At 30.1% G+C, this 20332-nt stretch overlaps 3 protein-coding genes and 1 non-coding gene across 9 annotated transcripts; 2 read left to right on the top strand and 2 right to left on the bottom strand.

Moving 5' to 3' along the window:
- Positions 1-5914: 5914 nt before the first annotated feature.
- LOC114406264 (fructokinase-like 1, chloroplastic) lies at positions 5915-8964 on the bottom strand. The gene is made up of 2 exons (XM_028368922.1): positions 8184-8964; positions 5915-6960 (listed from the first exon to the last, which is right to left on the bottom strand). The coding sequence occupies exons 1-2, from the start codon at positions 8868-8870 to the stop codon at positions 6268-6270; spliced, it is 1380 nt and encodes a 459-aa protein (XP_028224723.1). The 5' UTR covers positions 8871-8964; the 3' UTR covers positions 5915-6267.
- A 1221-nt stretch (positions 8965-10185) lies between these two features.
- On the top strand, positions 10186-12331 carry LOC114406263 (immediate early response 3-interacting protein 1-like). 6 transcript variants are annotated; one of them, XM_028368917.1, is made up of 3 exons: positions 10255-10278; positions 11071-11171; positions 11930-12331. In XM_028368917.1, the coding sequence occupies exons 2-3, from the start codon at positions 11121-11123 to the stop codon at positions 12161-12163; spliced, it is 285 nt and encodes a 94-aa protein (XP_028224718.1). In that variant the 5' UTR covers positions 10255-10278; positions 11071-11120; the 3' UTR covers positions 12164-12331. The 6 variants fall into 6 exon arrangements, with proteins under 6 accessions (XP_028224717.1, XP_028224719.1, XP_028224718.1 ...); XM_028368916.1 differs by lacking the exon at positions 11071-11171 and having other exon boundaries at positions 10186-10278; XM_028368918.1 differs by lacking the exon at positions 11071-11171 and having other exon boundaries at positions 10208-10278; positions 11927-12331.
- On the top strand, positions 10825-10920 carry LOC114407937. Its single transcript, XR_003665744.1, has one exon. It is a non-coding gene; the product is annotated as a small nucleolar RNA snoR27 (small nucleolar RNA).
- Positions 12332-12771: 440 nt separating the features above from the next.
- LOC114406262 lies at positions 12772-13729 on the bottom strand. The gene has a single exon (XM_028368915.1). It carries the CDS (start codon positions 13722-13724, stop codon positions 12945-12947), a length of 780 nt encoding a protein of 259 aa, XP_028224716.1. The 5' UTR covers positions 13725-13729; the 3' UTR covers positions 12772-12944.
- Positions 13730-20332: the final 6603 nt, after the last annotated feature.

Genomic DNA, 20332 nt, shown 5'->3' with positions numbered 1-20332 from the left:
ACATATGGATTAAACTTACTAACAAACATGTCATTGATTTAACAATTTATTGACATTTTCATCCTTTAATTATACAACTTATTGACAAATATATCCATGAAAAATATAAACCTAATTAGTTGACATTAGTAACAAGATACATGCGCCAACCAACACATTAGATTTAGAAGCCTCCGATTTTGTTATTGCAAATATTTATTATAATGCATTACAATGTCAACTTATCAAAGAGAAATCAAAACTCAAAAGGAAACAAGACAAGAATAGATGATCACTAATAAAACAAGGAAACTATAAAAATTGTAGTTTTGGTACTAGATAAAGTTAAGTTATTTGTTTTAAAATTTTAGTTTTTTAAAATTTAAGTATTATGTATTATTTATTTCATTTTCACAATAAATCAAATTTAATAAAATTATTAAAAAATTATCTAAATTTTAAATATACAAAATATATTAAATAAAAAATATTAAAAAAATATATAACATATTAGATAAAGTCATATAATATATATATATATATATATATATAAAAGATATTAAATAAAACTAATAACAAGTAAAATTAAAATTATTTATTTAATAAATAAATAAATAAATAAAATTATTTATAATTTTTAAAAAAATTGAAAGCAAAACAAAAGAAAACATAAGAGAATAAAAAATCCTAAAAAAAACTTTACACCTAAAAAAAAAGAATGTTACGATCGTAAAATAAAAAAATAAAAAACATATATGATTTCAAAGTCGTAAGTAAAATAAAAAAAATTAAACTAAAGTTGTAAAAAGTTTTACGACTTCAGTTAAAAAAATATAGAAGTCAGATGCTACGACTTCTACTTCAGAAGTCGTAATACTTGTTATGACTTATCCAATTTTCGATAATAATTTAAAATCTCTCATATGAAAAAAGCGTAAAAAATTTGCACCCGTTTAATAAAGGCAAAATTGAAAATTTGGTCCTCCTATTTGTCTTTGAATTCAATTTTGGACCCCTATAATTAATTCACAAATTTATTCCTCTAGTTTTTTGTCATCTTGTTATTTTAGTCCCTAACTCCAAAATTGAATGATGACCATTAATTGTTTATCTTGACTGTTATGTGTCGTGTTTTTATTGGAAATTGACCGACACATGTTGTGATTTTATTGGAGTTAACGTTAATTAAGTGTATAAAATTAACGTCTAATAAATGCGTGACACGTGATGGTCAACGTTCAATTTTGAAATTATAGAAAACTGAGGAATTAAATTCGTAAATTAAATTATAAGAAAACCAAAATCAAAATCTAAAACAAATAGAAAGACCAAATTTACAATTTTACCTTTAATGGAAAAGCCTCTGAATTCAAATAAAAATATAGTCTCACGAAAGGTTGTTAAATGAGTCTCACCATGTGGTTTGTCTTGCCCATTTAATTAGTAGACTAAATTTTAGGCCATTCAAAGGGTAGAGGCCTAAGCGGGAATGATGGCAATGTAAACCAAATTTGAAATTCCCAAATCATTTTCAACCTTTCACTTATCTTACCATTATTCACTATGCTACTCTAAATTAACCTATGAAATATTCCTTTGTCCTATTTTTTTGTTTGCCAATGAAACTGCCAGTAGTTGAAAGGGTAAATGAAAAGGAAAATCTAATCTCACGTTTTACCTATAATTGACAATTGGCACCCTTCTTTTTCGATGTATTCTTGACCTTGAATCAATCCCCATGAAAGGAGGAAAAAGGATGACAACAAAAAGTGTAAGTCAAGTTAGAAATGAGAGTCTTGAATCGAGTTGTTCTAGTTTCAAAATTTTGTTTGCGTAGATTTTGGATAGTTTATTGTTAGTATTTCTGATTGAAATATACGTCAATATAAGAAGAAAAAAACGTTTCTTATTAACAAAGAAAGTTGACTAACAACAATTAATTATTGCATAAATCTCAATTAAAATATAAGTTATTTTTATAAAATATTCTTTATTAAAATTTGATATAAAAAAAAAAGAATAAGTCATTCAAATTAAAACTCTTATTAAATGAATGATATTTTAGAGATAAACTTACTACATAAAGTAAAAGTAGATAAAATTGAAATCTAATATCAAAATATTTTTTTGCCAGAGGAAGTAATTACTTGGCATATTGTGCAAAAAATAGAAAAAAAAACTTGATACATATTTTTTTTATTGCATGACACGTAATTACATATTATCTTTAAAAAAGGCATTTATGTTCAATTAATATGTGGACTACATATTAATTGAACATAATTTTCAATCTTGATGGTATTTTAAGTGTATATATGTTTGGATAAATATTTATAAACTTGATTTAAAATAATATTAAACTTAATTAAAAGTTAATTTGAAGTTAAATAATTTATGATTAGAAATGTTTATTTTATTTAAAATTTATCTAAAACTTGTCCTTTTATTTCATTAATCCAACAAAATTAGTTATTTAAATTAATTTTCAAAATTTTATTTGTAAACATGAATAAAATTAAAGGACCGAATTGAAAAAAATAGAGAATAAAATTGAATAGATTTTAAAAATTAAATATCTAAATTGAAAAAAAAATGATCAAATTGAACCTAAATAATAAATTAGAGGAAGAAAAAATTAATTTAACATTTTTAATATGAACCCTTTTACCATCAATCTTTTAAAATTTAAACAAATCAAACATGCTTGAATCATTGTGAGTAAATTATTATTTAACCTAACCAAAAAGTAATTTCTTTCACTTCTTCGAAAACCAAACTTATGACTCAAAAATATATTTAAAATAACTCATTTATGATTTTATCAAACATTTTATTTATGGATAAAATTTAGTTTATACTCTCTAAACTAAATTATTTTTATATGCAAACTACTATAATCTAAACATGAAGGTTGACGAGGTAATTGTGGGAAACTTCAAGCTGAAGTTAAATATAGTAAGTCAATCATCGGGGGATAATTCCAAATTTTGAGTAGTAATGGTCCAAGTCCAACTAAGAATTGTTGAGTTATCACAAACGCATAAACGTTTTTTGTTTTTTAACTAAAAACTTGGAGTATACTTGAAATAAGGAGTCAGTCAACATGGAAGGTAAAGTAGCAAATAAGTATAATATTGTTGGAGCAAGATTTTCTTGAAAGAAAATGACATTTTAGTCGTATGATTTAAGTGCACTTTATTTTCTTAGTATTTTTAATTTCTCTTGTTTGCATTGTATGTATTTTTTTATTAGAGACAATTATATTTAAATTAGATAAGATTATTATCAATGATAAAAAATTTCTTTTAACACAATTATATATCTAAAATTTAATTCCGAAATGTCTAATTAAATTAAAACAATCTCACCTAAATTTGATTCATGTTTTATTGATGAAAAGTCTTTTTCCCGAGTAATTGTTTGACCTTGAGCAATATTTTTAGTCCTCAAGCATTATGTTTTAATATTAGGAAAGAAAAAGGAGTTGGTCCAATAAACGACGTTTGAAAAGGCGAGAACATTTTTTTGTTGTTGCAATAAATAATATTTTGGGTGTACTGGAAATAACATATTTTAGTGTTAATTGAACTGTATGTTTATTGTGTTTTTACAAGACTGGTATTTAAAAGGTATTTTAATTTCTGACTAATTTTAATTGAGCTGAACTAATTTATTTTTTAAAAATAAAGCTCTTACACTATTTTTATTTTCTAATTATAAGACTCAAAAGAATATATGAAATCATGTTTTAACAATTAATATAAATCGGTGTCTTTTTCTTTACTGTTGAGTACTTGACATAGAAAAGTAAAATAAAATGATGAGATTTAGATTTTTTTTATTCATTATTAATGAGTTAAAGTATATTTATATTTTATATAATTTGAAAATATTATAATTGAAATTTATTTCTTTTTTATATTATATTAATTTCTCTTATTTCGTATAAAAGAATAACTTAAAAAAAAATACTTTGTTAGGTCAAAGAGAGAGATATAAGATGTAAGAGATAGTGCCTGGTTAATATTGGTCTTAAAATCCAACATTCGGTTAATGTTGGACTCATTGGTATGAATAAGTAAAGGAAATTGCTATTCTCATCCCTTGATTACTATTCTTATCGCCTACTTTTTAAGAATCCTTTGAAATGTACCTGCCAGCATTTCCCCACACCCCCTCCCCTTCTCCTTCTCTTTCCACTGCATGCTTCTCTCTCTCTCTTCCATTTTTTTCTTCCCCCCCCCCCCCCCCAATAATGCTTCATGTTTTTATTATTTTTATTTTAAATTTTATTAATATTTTGTGTAGATATATTTCATTTAAATTGTTTTAAAATTGTGGGAATATGTGTATATTATATGTATTCATTATGTAAGTTGTTTAGATTTTTATGTTATTATATATTTTGTTATGATTTTTTTTTTAATTTCTATGTTTTTGCTAATTTAAACATTGAAGTTTTTATATTTGTTAATTTTTTTAATGACATGGATTTTTAAGTTAATGTTTATTAAAAATTAATTTTATTTGATAACTTATGTTTTTGTTAATTAAATTTTTTAATGTTTTTTATATATGGATTTTAAAGTTTTAAGATGGCATTTCTAATATCATATTTATTAAAAATAACTTTCAAAAACCTAAAAATTAAAATTAATCTACTAAAAAATATTATTAAAATAATACAATGAAAATATGATTCTATTTAATAATGTTGAATGGAATTATATTTTCATTATAACAAAAGGAGGTGAAAAAAATGTGGTCAAAATATGATTTCAATGTATATTTTATACAGTAAAATCATATTTATGTTTCATATGTTTTTCACATAACATTATATCAGAAATTTGATTTTGTTGTATAAATTATACCGCAAAATTTCATCAAAAAGGTATTTTGGGAATAAAAAAACTATTTTAAACACGTGGATGTGAGAATAACATTAATTGAGAAGATGACAACAGCAATTCTCATAATCGAACCCCTTTAATGTTGGATCAATAAGATAAAAATCCATGTTTTACTGAAAAAATAGAAATAGAATCCTCGCCTCCCCCCTTCCCCCGAAATCATTATTTCGCTACATATGATTTGGTTGTATAAATTATATAATGAAATCATATTTCTGTCAAAAGGATATTTTGAAAACAATTTTTCTTATAAACATGTCGGGGTGAGAATACCAATTCCCATAAGTAAACCATTTGGAGCAATCAGAAAAATCAATGTTTTGTTCCCCACCCACACTCAATATTTAGCTTATTTTGTTGCTGTGTGTTATCTATTTAGACCATTACTCCAAGAGAAATGAGCAACAGAAATCATGTGGACTAGAAAAGGCCCAACAAAATAATAAGAACATGACAGTTTTTAACCTTCCAAAAAGTTAATTGAATGTAATTTTACATTCCAAATTAGGTATAAGAAGCAATTATGAGAGTGCAGGAAGCAAGTGTCTAACAAATATTTAGAAAACTCACGTACCAAAAATATAACACAAGAACGTGCGTGCTTGTTTGGCTAAACAAATATTTAGAAAACTCATGCATGTACCAATGCCAAGAAAAAAGTGCATGAAGATAAATTGGACTAGTGGTACTTTGCATGGGATCTTAAGTTCTATTTCTATTGCCTCCATTGTAAGGGAAAAAAAAATACCACCACATTTAATTCCTCCAGTTCCGTTTCTGTTTAGTTCCAGCCCAGGTTGCATATGTTTGCATTGTCACAGAACAATTACTAAAGCACTGCCAAGTGCCAAGCACATAATTGGACAAATTCTCTAGAGTACCATTTAGGGGCTACTTGTATCATTTTAGGAATCAATTTCTCACACCTTATAAGTCATCATGTAAAATCTATGACTACAGTTATTTAAAAATCCTAATTTTGTTCAAAATCGATTTCACTCAACTTCAAAATAAACAGATAGTTAATTGTCGAATTTTGCATGTATAGAATGAAGGTACATAAAACTAAAGCAGAAGGTGAACAATGAGGAAGGGAAGAGTATTACAAATACAAACTGCAACCCCATTACAAGAATAGTGTACATCTGAATTTTACCTACAAAATTTTCAATTGACATCCGCCTCCTGTTCATACATGCATGAGTTGGAGCCAAACGAAACAACCAAACAATTTTTGCAATCTGATTGTGTTCATCTGCCCCCATTTTATATCAAACACTTGCAGAGAAGTTCCAAATAAATAATCAAACAATAACTACCAACTAATGCCTCAAGGCTCTGCTAAGCTCTATTGAAGTTACAGATACAATTTTAATCACCACAATGAAGGCACATAAACTTGTTCTTTGAGATTCTGAGTAGCACTTTCAGTAGGGAAACCTCTAACTGCACCAATAGTCCATTGAGATATAATTCCTGCTGCAACAGCAAAGCGTAGCTGTCTCTCCAAAACATCTTGATTTTCAAACATTTCAGGGCAAGTGGTTAGTTTTCTTAAAATGGCAGCCACAACAGCATCACCCGAGCCTGTTCTATCACAAGTATATGGTGTTATGAGCACATCTTCAGTTCCCATCACAGACCCATCGAAAGAAGGGGTATAGTAGTGAATTCTAAGTGTTCCATCAGTCACAAACAGGAATTTAAGTCGATCATGCCACAAAGGCGAGACTTCTTCAGCAGTGTAATGGTAATACTCTTGTCGATTCTTGGTTTGTTCATAATTTTCAGCAAAGTACTGTGGCCTATAATTTCTCTTCCTCTCATAATATTCTTCATCTAGAAGGAATTCTAGTTCACTTCGTGAAACTTCAATTATGTCTGCTTCATTCCATGCTTTTTTAATAATTTCTCTTGTTTCATCATGTGATCTCCACAGAGGTAATGGCAGATTTAAATCAAAAAATACAAGGCCGTCAAACTTCTTAGTCCACTTAATTGCTCTGAATAGGGTTGATTCCATCGAGGGGCATGTTAGAACTTCTGAATTGAAATGGAAAATCCTTGCCTGCAGTAGTCCACACAAAAGCAATCACAACAAATTCAGTTTACACTTAACACGGGCAAACATGTCGATGAAGAAGAGTCTTCCTCCTACATTAACAAAATGTTGTCATCCCCATCTATGTAGTTATAAGGCTATACTACCCAACCGAACAGATTAAACTTCCCTGCCCAAACAGGTCTTACAAGTTATAACATTAGAAAGTGTGTCTGGTTTGCAGGGAAACAAAAGCAATGTAATGGAAAAAGAATCAAAATTGACAGTGTATTTAATTGTGATGCATGCTGTAATATTTTGTTGACCTTTGTTGTTTCTCCATCAACTATTTCTTTTAAGTTTTAATCTTTCCCCATCTTACATTTTCATCCTTCTCACACTAAGCACATCTTAAATTTCCATCCATCCTTATTGCACCTTGACTGGTAAAGCAATCATCCACAACGAATTTCCCCGTAGCATCAAAATTAATTGTTATGCTCATCACCTTTTCATCGACAGCACAGCAGATTCAATAAGATCACTCAATAGATAAACACCCGGTGCTTCCACACACAGTTCAATGAAAAATGTTCACTGCATTAACAAGTCCTATGCAGCTTCAATATGAAAATCCCACATCCAAACAATCAAGAAATCTTTATACCAAAGCTCATATCTGACTAATCCCCTGCTGGAAATTTTTATGGCCAGAATTATTAAAATCATTGCCCAACAAATACACTATTAACCAAAATCAAGTTCATACAAAATAAATTTTGCTTTTGCAATAATAATGCTACTATTGAGTAGAACACTTGCATACCTGTTACCTCAAACCAAACTAATGAACCAAATTGTTACAACCCAGCTGTTTAAACAATTTACTTCTTCACTTTTCTGTTTAAACAATTGCTTACTTCATTTTTCAATAGACTCTTCTAAGATGTGGCTAAAATATTTTCTATTCCTCTCAAAATATGCTAGTTAATAGTCATTACCTTATCATTATCTCATATCAAACTATAACATCCCGGACGAATCACACTGGAAAAAGAGGAATCGAGAGGTCTCTTAAGTCTTAACCAAGTGGTCCAGGATTCAAATTCGGATTGACTGTTGGGTATAGAATAAATCGTGTTGCGAGGAGAATACTCACCTTGTGTGCACTCAAATTTCCAAACAAAGATTTATCACTGTTTTTGGCAGGAATGACCAGGCCTAAAGACAAAAACATTAACTATAACTACCTCTTTCAAAACGGCAAGGTTGAGTTCATTTGCAAGAAGCGAGTCCTCCGCGGCCTCCCTAACCGTCTCCATCTTCATCCTCCCTTCTTCCTCAAACTTCACCTTCATGTAGGAGCACCCCGTCCTGCACTTCGAATCAATCTTCACCCCTCTCGTCTGAACCCTCTCCTCGTTCATCATCAGCACCATCTCCTCTCCAAACTCGTCGTCCCCGACCTTCCCCAGGAACGCCGCCCGCCCCCCGAGGCGCGCGTGCGCCACGGCCACGTTGGACGGCGGGCCGCCCGGCGCACGTGCGAACTCGGGGGGCTTCCACTGCAGCATCTTCCACTCGGAGTAGATGTCCGGGTGCATCGGGTAGTCCTGCACCCGCACCGCAGGGACGAACTCCTTCCGCGCCAAGCCGAAGCAGCATATTAAGGGAGGGTCCGAGTAGGGGAAGTCCACGCCGTCGTCGTAGTCGTGCAGCTCGTCTTCTTCTGTTTTGTTGTCTGCGTTTTGGGGGGGAGGGGTGTCGTTTGAGGGGGTTTGTGTTTCGGGTTTTTTCTTTCTGCCGCGGCGTTTTGGGGTTGGGGATTCGACGGTGGAGGCTCGGAGTAAGGTTTTACTGCGTTGGAAGGAGGGAGGTTTGTGTGGGGTTGAAGAGTGGGGGAAGGGAAGAAGAAGGAGGTGGTGAAGTGACGCCATTTTTGGGTGGGGATGATGGATCAGTGGAAGAAGGGTTTATCGTCCATGTTGGGTTTTTGCTTCGCTGAAGGATGTTATCGGCTAGTTCAAAAACAAATTACACGTTATCCGAATCGGGTCGGATTTTTTATTTGTTTTTTTTTTTTTATCATTTTATTATTAGTATGAAATCTTTACCGTTTTCATTGATCACTGTTCACTATTTTTTATTGAAAAACTCGGAAATTATTTTTTAAATATTTTTTTCTTTCAATTATATTTTTTCCTCCATGATATTAGAACTTAAAAACTAAGACTTTATTTTAAGAGATCAACTTTAATATTATTCGAACCAATCACACATGGATAATTGAGGTCTTTTTTTAGAAAATATACATTGAAAAAATTAATTTGAATTTGTGAAAGATGTTCTAAGGATATATTTAAAGTAGATATTTTAAGGTATTCATGAGAAAAGATAATTTAAGTTTATACCATTAATTTGAATTGAAATCAGATTTATGTGAAGTAATCTATGTACAAAAAATCAACTTAAAAGGAAAATTTAAAGTTTCAGTTTTAACTTAATTAAAATATACTATGACTTTTTTCTAAAAAATAATATACTATAATTATAAATATTTTTTACATTATCATTTAATTATAAATTAACATGCATAATAATATTATTATTGACTTTTGTAATAATTCTTTTTAAATTTACATTCAAGTGATTTCTAATTAATTCATAAGGTAAAAATTTTATCTAAAATAAACTCTTTAAATTTTATATTTTAAGTGATGTCTAATTGATTAATCATGTAAGAGTTTTATTTAAATTAAACTTTAGCAAAAGTATAAGAGTAAAGCTGATGTTAATTTTAATTTTTGCAACTAAACACACACACACAAAAAAAAATATTAAGCACACTCATGACTTGACCGTCAAAGGGTTTAATCCCTCACATGGTATTGAGACACCATTTAAATCTTTATTGAAACATATACTCATATTTATTAAGTCACGATGTATTATTACGTTCACAAAATAATGTGTGCGTAAAAAAATAGAATTGTCAAGAAAGAAATTAGTGGAGATTGATTTTGTCAAATGTTACTTGCTACAAAATTGATTTTTAAAATTCAAAATGCCACTCAAATATGCAAGTTACCACTTACCAGTTAGTAGTTACTACTATTATTAACTTACGTGCAACTGACTTTACCGAGAAAGATATACTGCGGGCTGCTTCATTTGTTGCTGCGTAGGCCGCTGATCCAACGGGTATTTTCAGTTTCTCATGCTGACGTGTTATCTACGGCAGTTCTGCATCGTTAGATGACTCTTCGGAGTGTCTCTAGATATTTCTTTCTTAAGAGCGGGTTTTCAGACTTGAGACCTCGCAGGTCGTTGTTTTTTCCTTCCCTGGTGAGAAACTCATCCCGATTTTTCTTCTTCTGTTATTTTTTTCCTGAAAAAGTTAAACTGTTATGGCTTCTTAGTTTGATGATTAACTTCTTGGTTGGATTGCGATGGTTTCAATTTTGTGGATCACATAAAATTGGTTTCACTGATAATATTTAGTATGGTCCATACTGTTATTGTTATACTTACTGAGATTACAATTTTATATGTTTTTGGTTTGCATGCGAGTTTGGGTTGTGCCATCGGTTAACTGAGTGTTGATTACCTTGCAATCTTGCATGATTTCGTTGATTTACTTTTGAGAAAGAGAAATGTCTTAAACCACTGTTTAGTTATTATTGCTAGAGGGGGCAAAACTTGTGTTGAAAGTTGGAAGTAAAATGTATTAATTATTGATCCTTTCACTTTGATTATTAGTGGAGAATCTTGTGCGGATTGATTGGTTTGAGACTTTGAGTTGTGCTGTTTTACTTGTTATTATACTCAAAATTGAAAGCCTTGTGATTTATACACACAAAGTTGAACCTTTTATTCTTTAATGGTTAGATTTGAGGATCAGAAATGTTACTGAGAAACTGTGCTATGTATATGTAACTTCCTAAAGGAATTGAAGATAACCAGAACTTACTAATACTGAGATTCCTTTGTCCCATCTTTCTCATCTTGCCATATATTATTTTTAAGCAGCATGTCATGCTGCACTTTTGCAGTGATCTTATGACTTGGAGTAGAATATTGTACCATTGCGGACTAGAATCATCAGCCTTACATTTTTATTTGGATTCTGTTTTGCAGTGATTTTAACACTGGAGGAAAAAAATTCACTATAATGATTTTTTTTCCATATGAGGATTGGTGTTCTGTTGTCTGGGATCCTTATTGTTCTCCATGATTTGGTTAAGTTGCTTAGATTTGTTCATATGAAAATTGATTGTTCTATTATTTTTTTTGTGAATTTCGGTATGGATACTATTAAAACCACTGTAATTATTGCTCCAAACAAACTTTGGAAGCTGCGAGACACCCAACCGAGCCAAGAAAAACAGCTTGCATTTTATTTAGACTTTTTCTGAGTTCTTTGTAAAATGAACATATGTTAAATTAGTTTGGGTTTGCATCCCCATTTAGCCAGTCTAGTCAGGATAGGCAAAATGTATGAAATTTATTGCAATCTGATATTTGAAGGTACATAGAAGATTGCAGAGGGCAGGAACATCTTGATAAAATCTCTTCGTTTTTCCTCCAGAATTTTACATACAATTGTCAATTCTGTGTAGAATGTCACCCTAGTTTGGGTTTGCATTCCTTGCACTCTGATTTACTTGGATAACTTTGGTTTTGGCTTTATTGATCAATATCCCATGGAGTCAAAGCATTGGCCCTGTATGCAGTTCAAACCAGGTAGAAAGACAGCCTCTATTGATAATAGTGACCTTAGAATTTGCTTGTGCATTTCATACACTATTGATATTTGAATTTCTATAACTGATTCTTGTGTGAAAAGTAAAGTGAAACTTATGAAGAAGCTTTCCTCTGAATACTAAGATGCACAACCCAAAGAAAGTGAATGTGTTTCTGTTTAAACAATTTGCTTTCTTCATTTTTCCACAAAATCTTTTAAGGTGTGACTAACCCTTTGTGTTTGTGGCAGTAGATGGGGTTCTGGACATTGCTAGAAGGTTTTCTGCTCTTTGCAAATGCATTGGCAATTTTGAATGAGGACCGGTTCCTTGCTCGAAGAGGATGGACATTGGCAGAAATGACAGGACCACAGAGGAATTCTCTTAAAGGGCAAGTAATAGGGCTTATATATGCCTGTCAATTCTTGAGACTTCCCCTTATTCTCTTCAACGTTATCACCATAATTGTGAAGCTGTTCTCTGGATAACTTAAAAAGAGTGGTATATCATGCTCTATTCTTTGTTCTGTGTATGATATGTAAATTTTATGTTCCGTGAACAGTTGCAGTCCTATAAATTCAATTCAGGGGTATAATGAATAGAGTACACCAGCTGTATTAGTTTAGTATTGAATGTGTCTTGATTATCATTCTTAATTCCCTTTGAATTTGCAATTCCTTATGGTCTATTAACTTATGGTACATAAATAACCATGCTAGCATAGGTCGTTTAAATACACTAACCATCAGCATCATAACTGTGGCCATTGAAATTAAATAATATTCTTGAAGTTTTGGTTTTTAACCGAACTGAATAGCATGTGTTATCTATGTAATCCATCTCACTTAGTGGGATAACTGGATAAGGCTTTGTTGTTGTACTCATGTCCATTGAAATACGATTATGATACTTTCATACTATTTTTTTTAAAACACTCGTGAATAGGTAAAAGGGTAGGTATGAAAATCATTTCACCAGAATTCACCCTCTCAAACAGCTCTTTATCATTGGAGAAAGCTTTTGCTTCGACCAAAATTGCATTGTAAAGCACAATCATGGATGGCACCAAAGTCATAGACAACAAGAAAACAAAACATGGCACATAAAAAACATTCATTATGTGTATTTAATTCAAACAAAATAACAAGAAGCAGCACTACAACAACTTCTTATCATCAACATCATACAGAAGTACCAGAAACCTAATAACAAACAGAAAGCACTAAAATATGTAAATCATTATTCGTTAACTAACAACACCCTTCAAGTTCATTCAACCGGGATCATAACCTCGTTGGTCCTGAACGCAGGAATTGTCCAAGGAGGATTGTACCTCCCCAACAAGAAATCCCCAACAACCTTAAACCCATCTTTCTCCAAACTCTCCCTCAGCTTCTCCACCTTCTCCCTCACCACTTGCTCCGACGCCACTCCTCCAAACTTCACCACCCCATACTTCCTCTCACCCTCTTCTCTGATCACAACCCTCTCATCGGTCGGCTTAGGCGCCTCTTCGGCTTTCCCATACACAGCCGGCAAAACAAACTGCATAGTCACCATCTTGTTATTCTTATTCCCTTCTTCGCCTTCACCGCCACCCTCCTTCGTCACAACGGGGGCCGTCATAGCAATCGTCTCACCATCCCCACCAACACTGTCCTTTGTTATAACCGGTGCAGTCATGGCAATCTTTTCAGGCTTGGTGTTCTGGGGCTTCCCCACAGCACCAATGTAATTGGCCAAAATCATAAAGCCACCATCTTTGTTCCCCTTGAACTGTGATGGGTCATATGTGACTTCAGCCACTACTGAGGGTGCATACTTGCGGATTTCGTACTCGCTTGTGGATTTGATCACTTCATATTTTGCTGTCTCAACGCTAATCTTTCCAAACACTAAACCCATCAAGGACAAAGAACGGAAATGCGTGTGCTGAGAATTTGGAGATAGCAATGAATGATTTGGATAATGACGTGGTATGGATCGTATATATAGAGACTTGCATGTTATGGAGGCGTTTGTAATCTGGAATATTCGCGGAAGCGACATGTCTCTGTTTCTTTGAGAAGGGGTTAGCATCTTTGAAATTTTGCTCCGCAAAATTAATGGTTGCGATTCTGACACGATGATGTGCAATCGTGGACACCGTTTTTCCGCAAGCTCGTTGATTGGGGTTTTGCCGTTCTTTTCTTTCTTAGGAATTTATGTATATATCAGCAATGCACATTTTTTTTTTATCGGTGTAGATTATAATAATTATTTAAATTATATTTTATATTTTTACAGATTTTTTAAAATATTTTTTGTAATTAAATACCATTTGTGGAAATTAAAGAAATATTTTAGTCAAATTGATTATCTTAATGGGATAAAATATATATATATATATATATATATTAGTTCAAAAATTATAATTTCTTAATTGAATTGTTTTTATTATATAAGGCTACTTTTTTCTTTTGTAAATGTTAGATTTCATTGCACATGTTATCATCTAACTTTTATTATTTTAGAAATTTTATCATTCATTGTAAATTTTACCATTTAAGTTTATAATTTTTGCACAATTTATCGATGTTGATGTTTCATTAAAAAAACTTACATTTTTTTTTTTGCAAAACAATGTTGTTTTGCTACCAACATGATGGTAAAATGCATAAAAATGAAAACTTTGGTGATAAATTTGCCAAGAACAAATTTAGGTGGTAATGTAACACCCTCTAAAAAGAGTTTTATTTAAAAAATTAATAAAGTTTTTTAGAAATTAAATAAATGAGAGAAAATGATTTTTTGTTAATTAAAATAAGGGTTTCATAGTATTAGAAAATAAATAGAGTAAAATGATATTTTAGAAAATAAAAGAATGTTTTAATTGGTTATTTATTTAATGAAAGAGTAAAATAAAGTTTTTTTATGAAATAATAAAATAAAGAAAAATATAATAAATAATAGGCTCGAAGTACCTAGTTATAAATAGAGATACATTAGGTCAATTTTTACATTTACGATATGTTTCTATGCTTTATCTTTTCCTCAAATTCACTTTTCATTCTTCTTCTCCCAAAATCATCTCTTTTCTCACATACACCCAATTTATCTCAATAAAACTACGATCCCGAACTCGTTAATCATTGGATCGTCTTGAAATTTGGACACTACCTTCGAAATTCATTTTCGCTCATTCCTACAATTGAGATTTGCGAAATAATGTCTATAGAGAGAAATGTCCCTTGCACAAAGACAATAAAATTGAGACTCCAATTTCTTCTCTTTCTCTCTAACATTTGGAAACCCTAGCAAAACAATCAAAAGAAAATTTTGAGGAATCTTAGAAAACCTCTAGAGACATCGCTATCGCTGTTGAACTACACACATGAACCCGCTTAGAGGTAAGGGATGAGTTTATCACAATTGGGGTTAGAATTGAACATGTGTAGGGATTCTTAGAGGATCAAATTGAGATTTATTTTGGGATGTTTATTGTATTATAATTCTACCTTTACGGTTATAATTACGAGATTGTTATGTTTGACGAGCCAATTGATGCCCTGATACGAATTGGTTGATAAAGTCGAGTGCTCTTGGTATTTTTGTATCTTTGACCTATGATTTTTATTCCTTTGATTTTGATATGACTATGAGAAAAATATAACATATCAATATTATTACTGTGTGACATGTATATAATGCATGAGGCGTGATAACGTGTTGTCTTGGAATTATGGAAGTGTGATGAACTGTGTAAGTGACAAGTTGAGTGTGTGTTAAATTGTGAGATCACACATGTATTGAGATGTTGTGTGCATTAAGTTATAAGCTATGAATTATATAATCATACAATTGTAAGATCTTTTAAGGGCGGTGAGTTAATGCGCGATGAGTTTTATGATGGGCTCCATTGTGGGAACCCAACGAGTCTAGTCACTTTGAGGTGCAACGAGTTAAAATGATTTTGAAAACAATTGAGTAGTTGTGTGTGTTGCATAGTTCATAGGTAAAGATTGTATTTGTGCCATGTATATATTAATACTATGTAATGTATATATGATTCATTAGGTGTGATAACATGTTACTTTGAGATTATAACATTGTGATTGAGATTGGATGCATGTGATAAATTGAGTATGTGTTGAATTGTAAGATACATGTGTATTGATATATTATACGCATTGAGTTGTGAGTTATGAACTTTACAATCACACAACTATAAGACTCTTTAAGGGTGACAAGTTAATATGTAACGAGTATGGGATCCACTGTAGGAACCCAAAGAGTTTAATCACTTTGAGGCGTGACGAGTTAAAATTATTTTAAGAACAATTAAGGAGTCGTGTGTTTTGTATAGTTCATAGATAAAGTCTGCATGTTAAAATATTTTTTGGGTTGGACCTGAATCAGGAGGGAGGCGCTCTGTCGGACTCTTCGGAGTCTAACCCTTGGGGGTAAATACACCCGGTTTGAGTGCTCCTTTAAGTATGTGCTGATCCCACATAATTGGAGCATTCTTGCAAAACAGTATAGCCTTAACTGGTCTCCCTTTGATTTTACCTAGTGAGAGTGGCTTGACCTAACAGTATGTGGTTTGTCTTATCATGTACTCCTAGGGGCCCGACGAGGTTTTTCAGTGACATGATACCACATTGCATATATGATTGAGTCTTAGTATATCTGTTGCATAACGCTTGTGTAATGACCATTGTGACTTGTTACGCTATGGTGGATAATGAATTGTGTGAGCGTGAGATGTTATGTTGTACTTAAGATGTGTTGTTTTATATACGTGATTAATGTGAAGTTGTGAAATGTGATTTTGTGATCAAATCCTTGGTACACGTGATGTTACGTAATGAGTGGTAAAATGATGCGAATTGTGATAAGTTGAGCTTGTTATACTTATATTATATATGTGTGTGTGTGCGCGCGCGCGCTTTCGTTTATCTCTATTTGTTTAGGAATATGATAACTCACTCCCTATTTGTTGTTTGTATTTGGATCCTGTGATGATCTCAAACCTTGTGTTCGTGAGAACAGATGGTTAGATGGATGACTTTAAAGAACATCGTGCTAGACGACGTTAGGACATAACGCTCTGATATGACATGACATTGGGGCATATGTTTTTATAGTATTTGCATAATGTTCTGAATATGTTACTTTATGTTATTCTGTTGTTTAACTTGTTTCCCTTTTGTAAAAATTGGATGACCTTGTTTTGGGTCGGAGATATTTTTATACCCTTATTTGATAAGTTTTTAATTTAATAATTAACGAGAATGTGAACCTTTTACTCACATAACTCTCTCTTTTATGTTATTTCACATTTTTTATGTATAATATTATATAAATATGTATGTCGGGATAGAGGTTGTCACAAATATGTGAAAATTGAAAACTTTCAGTGGTCAAATTCATGAAAAAAAAAATTAGATGAAAAAATTCACTAAATGATGTTAGTTGGATGGTAAAATATGTAATTGAGCCTAATATTAAGTCAAAACAATTTCAATTGATTATATAAAGTATTATTTTATATCATATAGGAAGTAAAAAAAATAAAAAAATAGGCTCCTTTGAATTCATAGTGAAAATACATTTAACATTTGTTTTATACATAACTACATACCAGCACTCTTTAACAAATTCATTTCATTTGAACAATCTTATCACCAACCAAATTCACTTTTTTAGTTAGAATTCTATCACAATTAAATTTCTTCATATTATACACATAATTCTTTTTTTATTAACTTTTCACTTATCTCAATTTTTAAAGTCATTATCAAACTTTTTGTGAATGTATAATAATCAATTAATAAATGCATAAATTCAAATATTCATTAATGATAGTATTAAAACATATTATCTCCGCCAATAAATAATTGTAAATGTTTAATTAATATGATTTATTAAATAAATATAAATAAAATAATTAATTAATAAATGCATGAATTTAATAACTAATTAACCCATCAATGCAAGTATCTTTTATTTTGGGCGACAACTTATCAATACTACTCCATATTCACACATTATAAATAAAAAAAGTTCTTTCACAGCTCATGTATTAGTGTTAGATGGGTAACATGAAAGAAATATTAAAACAAAACAAAAATATAATGAGAAATACATTAAGTGGTGTGATAATAAAAGAAAAATAAATAAGTGACCGTGAATATTAAGAAAATGTAAAGTCAGGTAAGACTATTATTATTGTTAAAATTGTGTGTCAACTTTAATATAATTGTATGTTTTTAGGACTTAAACTTGACATATGAGAAGGATATTAAATGCGGTTTAAAAAGGGATTTTGTTTGTCTTACTTGAGTATGTATGATGAATGTGACACATCCTGTGCTTATTGTAATGATTTGTTGTCAATTTTATTAATAATTTATATTTAAAATTATTTATATTAAAAATATAATTTTATAATCTATTCATAATCCAGCATATATACTAAAAACTATTTTTATCAGCATGTTTTAAGACTTATAAAAGAAATTGATGAGTAACTTATGTTAACCTCAAACCCACGAGTAGATTGCTTCACAAATAAATCTGATATAAAAAAAAACATGATATAATATAATACTACTAAGATGATATATAATAATTTGAAATCTAATTGATTATTTAATCAGCACACATTAAACTACGTAATTAATTTATTCATCAACTCGTGCATCACACAGGTGATAACAATCACAACTTTTTTTTTTTTGTAAATATAAAAAAATTCTTTATAAGTATTGTTCATTTATAAAAAAAAATATGGGTTAAATCGTTAAATTTTTTTATAAAAAAAGGTTTAAATATATTTTTTATTTATGCAATTTAGTATTTTTTTCATTTTTGCTTTGTAATTTTTTTCGTTTGTTTTTGTCTTTGCAAAATATATTTATTTTATTTTATTTATCCTTAAAGTATATTAGACAGTGCTTTAAATAGTTAAAAAAAACATTTTAAACAGTGAACAAATGTTATCATAAGTGTTTTAAGGACAAACAATAAAACAAAACACATTTTTGTAAGGATTAAAAAAAATTAAAGAACAAAAATGAAAAAACACTAAATTGCAGGGAAAAAATATTTGAGCCATAAATAAATTTAAAAATTCAGTTTTAAAATATGTTAAAAATACTAAAAGTAAAAGTTAACATTTTTTTGTGAAAATACTAAAAGTTAAACGTGATTTAAGGTAGTACCACCCTCCATAAATATAAGACAATTTTTTGTTTCTTTTTTATAAGATTATTTTTAAGTTTTTTTATTAATTATTTTTTACAAGAATATTCTTAATTATATTACAATAAATATTATAAATTACTAATAAGATAAATTCATTCTCTCTCGCTCACTTATAAGGATTGAGAAGAGTAACCCGCGTTAATTAAGTGGATAGAAAATAATTAAGTGAAAAGAGTGAGATGATAAGTCCAATAATTTGATTCAGCAAAAGAAAAATAAGTCCAATAATTTTAAAATAATTTTTAAAAAATAATACAAATTGCATACAAATTTAATACTTTCTTAAGAAACAAACAAAATTTAATACATTCACCAAAAAAAAAATTAATACTACAAATTAAATTATCCAACTTGCTTAGAAAGTGGGAATTTAAGGGTCTTGTAGGGAGGGAGGTAGTAGTTTGATAATCATGTTAGTCAATAATAAATTTCTCTTCATTCTTTTAAGAAGTATTTACTAATCACTATGGAATATTGATCCGTGTATAAAATTGCCTTTTTAAAATTTAAAAATTTAAATATATATCATGTGAAAGATCAAAACTAAACTTGAATTGAATTGGATATTCTATAATTTAATAAAATCTAAACTAATAACTTTAAACAAATATATAGATAACTAATTATCAAAGCTAATTCTTTAAAAAAAGTTACCAAATTAAAGCTAATAGAAGTTCATCAATGAGAAATATGAACTATGTACTATACTCGGGAAAAACAACTATACACTATAAATGATACACGTTTGATGCCCTTTTATTGTTCGGTAGGATAATTAATGATTCCTAATGATTTTTAACTTGCTTAAGAAAGCCTTCATTGCATAATTGCATATATTAAATTTCCAATAATTTCACATTAGAGCTCATGACTTGCTAATTATAAAATAAACTAAAAACTTGTATTTATGTGGGAGAAAATATATAAAATAATCTCAAATTTGTAGGAGAAACTAACAGTTACTTAGACCAGTTTGTTAATTTTATATTATAAGACCTGTTAATTTTTAAAGTCTGTATTACTATAATAAATTGAAATTAATATAGCGCATTTTACTTTCCATGGGATTTGATTACTATATTATGCATAAAGGGCGATTTACATATTCCTTATTTCTCCGCTGCATATTTGAAATTTAGATATCAGCAATGACAAATAACTATGCCTTGTGATTTTTTTGAGAGAAACTATATCCTCCATAAATACATGAAACCATATAGATTTTCTTGATTTTTAAGGTATACAATAATGAGGATTAATGTAATTAATAGGAATATCATATATTGTGATTGATTGATTAACAAATGGTGTTCTACCTAATTAATGCATCGTTGGCACTTGCATAGATAATGGATGATTAATTTGTATAATTTGCATGATTAATGAGCGGAATTTGCATGCAAAAGAGG

This window comes from Glycine soja, chromosome 3 (assembly GCF_004193775.1).
Source record: "Glycine soja cultivar W05 chromosome 3, ASM419377v2, whole genome shotgun sequence".
In the NCBI taxonomy this organism is placed as follows: Eukaryota; Viridiplantae; Streptophyta; class Magnoliopsida; order Fabales; family Fabaceae; genus Glycine; species Glycine soja.
Note: the sequence above shows the minus strand (reverse complement) of the source record. Positions and strands in the feature narration are given on the sequence as shown.